This window comes from Centruroides vittatus, unplaced genomic scaffold, assembly GCF_030686945.1.
Source record: "Centruroides vittatus isolate TY-2023 unplaced genomic scaffold, ASM3068694v2 contig_939, whole genome shotgun sequence".
NCBI classification, from domain to species: domain Eukaryota; kingdom Metazoa; phylum Arthropoda; class Arachnida; order Scorpiones; family Buthidae; genus Centruroides; species Centruroides vittatus.
Window position 1 is genome coordinate 156734 of NW_027122623.1, and position 7857 is coordinate 164590.

At 36.7% G+C, this 7857-nt stretch overlaps 3 protein-coding genes across 3 annotated transcripts; all 3 read right to left on the reverse strand.

The window, feature by feature from the left end:
• Positions 1-1419: 1419 nt before the first annotated feature.
• Positions 1420-1956, reverse strand: LOC136984903 (uncharacterized). Its single transcript, XM_067282043.1, has one exon. The coding sequence runs from the start codon at positions 1954-1956 to the stop codon at positions 1420-1422; it is 537 nt and encodes a 178-aa protein (XP_067138144.1).
• Positions 1957-3366: 1410 nt separating this feature from the next.
• Positions 3367-3858, reverse strand: LOC136984904 (craniofacial development protein 2-like). The gene has a single exon (XM_067282044.1). It carries the CDS (start codon positions 3856-3858, stop codon positions 3367-3369), a length of 492 nt encoding a protein of 163 aa, XP_067138145.1.
• Positions 3859-3946: 88 nt separating this feature from the next.
• LOC136984906 (uncharacterized) lies at positions 3947-4387 on the reverse strand. The gene has a single exon (XM_067282045.1). It carries the CDS (start codon positions 4385-4387, stop codon positions 3947-3949), a length of 441 nt encoding a protein of 146 aa, XP_067138146.1.
• Positions 4388-7857: the final 3470 nt, after the last annotated feature.

The window sequence follows — 7857 nt, forward strand, 5'->3', positions numbered from 1 at the left end:
ATGAGTACAAGAAGTAAATGCAGAGTGAGGCCATTCAATACTGTTAATTAACTTTTAATCATATTTGTAAATTAATGTAATAATGCTGTATTCGTTAAACAAGTTCTTTGTTTACATTAACTTTTTTATTTTATACTACTTTTTTGAAGTCTAATACTCATAAAATGTGATAAAACAATGTTTCAACGATTGATAGTTATATTTTTGGTTTGTTTGCATGTGTAAATTAATTATTGAAAGCTTAAAATTTGAAGCTGGACGCGAAATGTTAAACTGTAGATAATGCCTGTAGAAAAAATATATAAATATACTAAAACACGTTGTTTCATACTGAACATTGAAACACGCTTGTAATTAACTTACGTTATACGACTGTTGTAATGCACAACGTGTTCAGGTTTTTGTTTTCGAATGTTGACATTACAGAGATTCGGCTTGATGTTTTTTTGGACACAACAAACAACCACGTGGTATTGAAAATACTATTATAGTTTAAATAGCATATTGAAGCTTTCCACGGGTATGGTTCCTTCAATTCTCATTTGCAAATCGACCATGTAACATGAAAAAACTAGCATAAAATATCTGTCATTTATATAATCACATCAGATCAGAGATTTCGATTATGAAGACATTTTTGTTTAACAGCTTGCATTTAAATAGCTAAACACAAATTTAAAATAAAAACCGAGTAAAAACCGAAATAACTGATTATTTCAGTTGACATCTGATGCACCTCATTATATATATAGGTAATGCAATAAATTATTTAAAACAGGGCTCTGTAGGGTGTCTATGAAAAACCCTACATATCCATCATATAATTTTACATTGAAATGTATTCAAATATTAAAAATTTGAAAACGAGATTCGATAAGTTATCAGTATATTATATTATTTTCATGAGTTTCTCTAAATTAAATAGAAAAAATGAAATATAAAATTAATATATTTATTAAATTACTCAAGAAATTATTAATAAAAAAACGCAAATAAAGCCATGTACAGTGCACTGTCTGTAATTCAGCTATTTCTTAAATAGATATTTCTGGTTATGCAGGATAACCGAAAATGAATATGGGTGAAGTTTACCTAAAGATAATGAGTGACGAAACATTTTGCCCTTTAGTGTTGACAAACTTAGGGCACACGTATCTAAAGTGGCATGTCAGAAGAAATGATATGGCACGTAATGTAACTTTTCATTTCGGTTTAGGAACTGTGTTTTTCTATCCTTTTTATTTATCATCTTATTTTCTGATGAAGCCTATTTGCATTTACTGTAATCGAACCATTTTAATAATAGTTAATATATGACAGGGGGCCTTGTCTGGTTACTAAACTGAGAAAGTTTTTCCAATGTTCTATATTCATTTTAATTTTCTTCTTCTTCCTCAGCTTTTCCCACTCTATGTAGGGTCACTGATTCTGATGAGTCGTCTCCACTGCTCCCTGTCTTGGGCTGCCTCCACATTCAGATGCCTTTCTCTCAAGTCCTCCGCCACAAGATCCATCCACCGTTTCCGCGGCCGTCCTCCGCCTCCTCCTCCCCCTCACTGTCATCTGCATAACCCTTCTTCCCACATACTCTTCTTCCCTTCGTACCACATGACCAAACCACTTCAACCTTGCTTCCTGTATCTTTGCTTCTATGTTCGCAACTTTCACAGTCCCCCTCACATATTCTTTTCGAATGTGATCCCTTCTCGTAACTCCACACATCCAACGGAGCATCCTCATCTCTGCCACCTCCATCCTTTTGACATGGGTTTTCCTTAAGCTCACAGTCTCAATAGCATACAACATAGCCGGTCTCACCACTATCCAATAAACTTTCCCTTTCAACCTAAGCGGCATCCTCTTATCACACAACACACCTGACATCTCCCTCCAATTCCTCCAACCAGCCTGAATCCTGCCTGTCACCTCCTTATCCACACTTTCATCCTCAGCCATAGTTGACCCCAGGTACTTAAAGGTATTGACTCTGCGAAATATGTCTCCCCTGAACTCCAGATCACTCTCCTGGGCACCATCCACCTCCCCACTACACATTTACTCTGTTTTACTCCTGCTCACCCTCATGCCCCTCCCTTCCAACACATCCAACCACCTTTCCAATTTAACCCTCAGCCCCTCTTTTGTCTCGGCGCACAGAACGATATCATCTGCATACAACATGGTCAAAGGCACCTCTTCTCTGACCTCTTCCGTGATCACCTCCATCAGTATGTTAAACAAGAAGGGGCTCAGTGCTGACCCTTGATGTAAACCAACTCCCACCTTGAAGCACCGGGACACTCCAACACAGCTCCTAACCTTTGTGGCCACATCCCTATACAGTTCATGGATCAATCTAACATACTTTTCAGGAACCAGCTTTTCCCTTAGACACCTCCAGAGCTCTTGTCTAGGCACCGTATCATAAGCTTTCTCCAGGTCAATGAATGCCATATGCAGCTGTGTTTGCTTCTCCCAATATTTTTGCAACATCTGCCGAACGGCAAAAATGGCATCGACTGTTGATCGTCCTGGCATGAATCCAAACTGCTCTCCTGAAATGGTCACCTCTGCTCTCAGTCTTCTGTCCAAAACCCTTTTCAAAATCTTCATCGTGTGAGACATCAACTTTATTCCTCTATAATATTTACATTCTTGAACATCCCCTTTTCCTTTGTAGATAGGTACAAGTATACTTTCTTTCCATTCGTTAGGTATTTCCTCCTGCTCAAAGACTTTTTTGAATAGGTCCCATAGCAGATCAATACCCTTCCTCCCCAATGACTTCCACACCTCTACAGGGATTCCATCCGGGCCCTCCGCTTTACCATTCTTCATCCTCTTTAGGGCCCTTTCCACTTCTTCTTTAGTTACCATCTGTACCATGCCCATGTTTCGGCTTCCTTCCTCTCTGCTCGTTCTTTCATTCTCTGTATTCAAAAGTCCCTCAAAGTATGCCCTCCATCCTTCTCTTATATCGTTCTCCCCTCGTAGGACCACTCCTGTCGTGTCCTTGATCTGCCTTACATGCGAAATATCCTTTGTTGCCCTATTCCTGAGTTTGGCTAAACGATAAATTTTCTTTTGTCCTTCCCTTGTATCCAACTCCTCGTACACGTCTGCATATGCTCCTGCCTTTGCCTGTGCCACTACTCTCTTAGCTTCACGCTTTGCCGTTTTATACGCAAATCTATCTTCCTCAGTCCGTGACCTGTCCCACTTCCGTTTTGCTTCCTTTTTCACTTTAACAACCTGTTGCACGCCTTCATTTCACCACCAACCTTCCTTTTGCACCCTAATCTTCCCAGATGTTACACCAAGCACCTCCTCCGTACAGTTCCTAATAGCCTGGGCATTATATGCCTACTAATCTTGCACCCCTTCCCAATCTTGCGAGATTTGTAGCAGCACCCTCTCCACATAATCCACCCTCATCCTCTCCTCCCTCAAGCGAAACCACTTAATTTTCTTCATCTGTGTATTTCCAATTTTCCTATGCATTCTTGACTTCATGTCTATGCACATCAACCGATGTTGCGCCGATATCTGATCTGTCGGTATAACCTTACAATTTATCACTATCGCAAGGTGCTCTTGTCTAGTGAGGATATAGTCAATCTGCGAACTATGAGGTCTGCTGTTTAAAGTTATCAGGTGCCTTTCCTGCTTGGTGAAAAACGAATTCACAATCACCAGGTCGAAAGCCACAGCAAAACCCAATATACTCTTCCCCTCTTGATTGAGTTCTCCCACCCCATGGCCACCATGGACCCTTTCATAGCCCATGTTCTGCTTCCCTATGTACCCATTGAAGTCGCCTCCCACAATTACTTTCTCCCCTCCTTCCAGTGTCCTCATTTTTTCATCCAATTCATTCCGTAAACACTCTTTCTCTACTGTTGCACATCCTACCTGGGGTGCGTACACACTAAACACCACAAGTAGATCATCTCCAAAACTCAGCCTCATCTCGCATCAACCTATCACCTCTTCTGTACACCTCTAGTACCTCGCTCCTCCACCTGCCAGCCACCACTATTCCAACTCCATTTCTTCCATTTCTGTTTGCACTGCTATAAAACAATTTATATCCATCTCCAAGTTCCTTCGCCTTGTCTCCCCTCCACCTCGTTTCCTGCACGCACAGGATATCAATCCTTTTTCTCTGCATCATATCCACCACCTCCATTCCTCTTCCTGTCATGCTTCCCACATTCAGTGTTCCCACTCTCAATACCCTTTCCTCAAGTAGGGCTTGCTTCCTTAACCTCATCTGCCCCTGGTGAGGTAGCTCTTTCCCACTTTTTGCAGCTTTAGGGCGATCTAGCTGCGCGTCGCCTACAGAGAACGCCCTAGCTCTCTTTCTATCACAGTTTCTGAGACTCATCATGTAGTTTTGGCAAGATGTTTTACGGCCGGATGCCCTTCCTGACACCAACCCTCCTCCTTTACCCGGGCTTGCAACCGGCAACAGCCATTTTCAGGGCTGCAGGCGGAGTTTATATTCATTTTTAATGTAAAAGAAAATTAAATTGGTGCACCGAAAAAATGCTATACAATAAACGAAATTTTAACAAAAGGGAACACAGGGGACCTAAGTAGCTTTTTCATGAAAACGATAACGCATAATAGATCACATTACAATTGAGTGTATGCCGAATAAGCGAGCATGTATTAATTTTTAAAAGTTATTTCCTATTCTTGTACATTATATGCTACAACAAACAGGAAAGTAATGAATAGTTCAAAACATACTACAAAAACATTAATTTATAACATGATATGCAACATCTTTTTTCTTTCACTTCCTGATGCAAGTAAGATGACTCTAAAATAAAAAGGTCAGCCTGTATTGTATCATCATCAGATTGATTCAAACGCCAATGTAAACCTATAGTAATTTGACATCTTGCACAATCGTTCTTATAGTAACTTATTTTGCATCACTTAAGAACTATTATTTAAGAGATATTACAATAATCATTGAAAAATTTATTTAACTAAGCACAAATTTTTATTAACAAGTGTATCAAGCTTATGTATTTACAAGTGTTATAACTTCAAACGAAACTGTACGTTTCATTTCTTACCTATTAATGTGTATATAATGTTAAATACTGTATATTATAAAATAAATAATTGAAAATAGTCAAATTTTTGAAAAATGGCCATTGATGGCAACGTACTAAATGGCCGACTAGCGGCTAAAATGTTCCGTTCCTGAACACTAGGAGTTCAGACGCGGATTTGCTCCTAGCCGGGGCCGGCTGGCACGTGAAGTTTTCCGGGTTTACTCCACGTCTGTAACGCCTGAATAGAAGCCAGTTACTTTTAGAAGTCTTCCCGGAAGGCATATCAATTACAAACAAACATATATTACTAACTACGTCACATCGCAAATGCACGTCACAACTTACAGCGTGGCACCATAGCCTGGTAGCTTTTGCCTAACATGAAAGACAAGAGAAGACGTACGTCATGGCTGTTTTTGGAGTTAAGGTTTTACTTAAAAGTTAATTGTATGTTTTTTCAAGAAAAATGTTCAATGGCTTCTGGATAGATATAGCTATTGTTCGGAGGTTCGATTGTATATGCTTCTAATATCGATATTAAAAATATATATCTGAAATTTTCTAAATGTACACTAGACAATAAATTAATAAAGTAATTATATTACCGTTACGTTTCTGAAAATTTAATTCTTTCATCTAAACAATAGAAAATCCAGCAGGGAGTTTTTTAACTTTTTTGTTATCATTATTACTGAGTGTATACTGTATAGTGTCATCTGTTACGATATTTAATAAAAAAACTTTTTATATTTTTTATTATTATAACGTGGCATCAAGCTTAATTTTGAGGTAGGGATAAGGTTTATAAATAGTCGTGAGTGCTAATAACGCAAAAAATCGTCATTAAGTGTGATTAAACTCGAGATTTAATCTACAATTCTTTTTCTCTTCTCCTCATACCATCATTTAACCACCAAAATTTAATAGTATTAGTTCTGTAAAAAACCAAACCTTTCAGCTAAATTTCAAATATATTCGACGAATAGGACAGAGATTATTAAGCTTCCAAAAAGATGAAGAAAATCGTGTTCTCAACACACAAATACTAGTATCTATACAAATTCAAACACCAATTTTTTTGCATTCATCGAAGTTTCAATTAAAAAACTGTAAAAACGTTAATTAAAGGTCGAATATTGCCGAATTGCCGTACTTTTCCTCTATTGTACTACCAGAAAAGTTTGATTCCTTAAAGTTCTCCGAGAGTACTGATATCTCCTGAAGTTTAGCTGAACGAAAAATTGATTAATCCCAACGATAGTTCATACAGAGTTAAGAACATACTATTGACAAACAGAGAAATATATTAATTACATGTCATATACTTTTCAGTATTTTGGAATTTTTTATGCGGTTATAAGGAAGTCCAATAATATTTTAAGATATTCGTATATAAAATTTACGTAAAGTCATATTCTGGACACGGTAGGAGTTTGCATCTAGAAGTTTTTTAATCACTCCAGAAAAGAAAGTACTTTATATTGTAGTAAAACTTTGTTAAATTCAAATGAAGGCTTGATGCTAGAAAGGCGTTTGTGTAACTAAAACAACTAATAGAAACGTACTACTCATAGGAATAAAAATGTCTAGCAGAGCGTTGTGTAACTTTATTGGCTATTATTTTAATTTTATGCTGTTTTCTACATTTATTTGGTTCAAAAAATCTTAAAACGTGAAGTTTTGCAAAACAACTCTGACGGTCGAATCAACTTTATTCCATTAATTTCTCTTGTTATGTATACATAACAGCTGGGAAAGTAAAATGAAAATAAAATTACACTAATTAGTTCTGACAAAAACGATTACATTTGTTAAACAAAACATTCCTCCGAATAAATGATAAATAAAGTGTCGTCGCTTGTAGCATTTACAAGTGAGATGGAAGCTTCTGTGTAGAGTGTAATGAAATGATACCTGGTTTGTTGACACAGTATTTAAAGTGGAGATCAGCGCCAACTCGTCTGATAATCTCACTTTGAATAAATAAATGTGTCCTATTCTGATCGTGAAAGCAACCTTCTGTTTCCAATTACCAACAGATCCAATGTTAATTCCGAAAACCTGACATTATTTGATGCGAAATGAAATCTGTGATCTTTACTTTTTATGGTTAAATTACAAAAAATAAACATAAAATACCTATTAATGAGGGAGGTTTGGTCTACTTGGTAACGACAACCCGAAACATGGAAATGCCTTCTGAAAAATTGTTCTAGGCAAAGTTAGTTAGATGTTACGAACGTGAATCAAACCTGAAATCTCCATGAGACAAGACAAAAACCCATGAACAATTACTAGTGTTCAGGGTTTTATCCATTCGGACGGCCATTAGTCGGCAAATGATAGAGTAACACACCGATGACAAGCTTTGTTTTTTATGTGAAATTCTTGCAGAATAAACCTTATATTTCATTTTCGACAAGCTTAACCATTGATTACACTGAAATTTCCACAAAAATTGAAAAAGGAAAACTGTTTTTATGTTAACAACAGTAAATTTATTACAAACTATTATAAACATTTACTTGTATAACTTTGTATTAATTTTTCGCAGTGAAAACTGAAATTCTTAATAACAAAAATATCAAAGACGTTGGTTAATATGCATGAAAAATTTGAAGTTATTCATTTTCGGAACGAAAGTTATATCGTGACCTTTAAGAATTTTTGTCTTTTCAGAGAATCCAAGTTACTAACTTAAGTTTAAAAGGTCGAGTAATTTATTTTTTACATTTAATTAAAGCTGTAATAAATTTTCTGCACTGATTTGCAGTTATTTGTTTTC

Bases quoted from the DNA above. Each gene is read 5' to 3' on its own strand.
- LOC136984903 (XM_067282043.1), bottom strand. From the start codon at position 1,956: ATGGCTGAGGATGAAAGTGTGGATAAGGAGGTGACAGGCAGGATTCAG.
- LOC136984904 (XM_067282044.1), bottom strand. From the start codon at position 3,858: ATGAGGACACTGGAAGGAGGGGAGAAAGTAATTGTGGGAGGCGACTTC.
- LOC136984906 (XM_067282045.1), bottom strand. From the start codon at position 4,387: ATGAGTCTCAGAAACTGTGATAGAAAGAGAGCTAGGGCGTTCTCTGTA.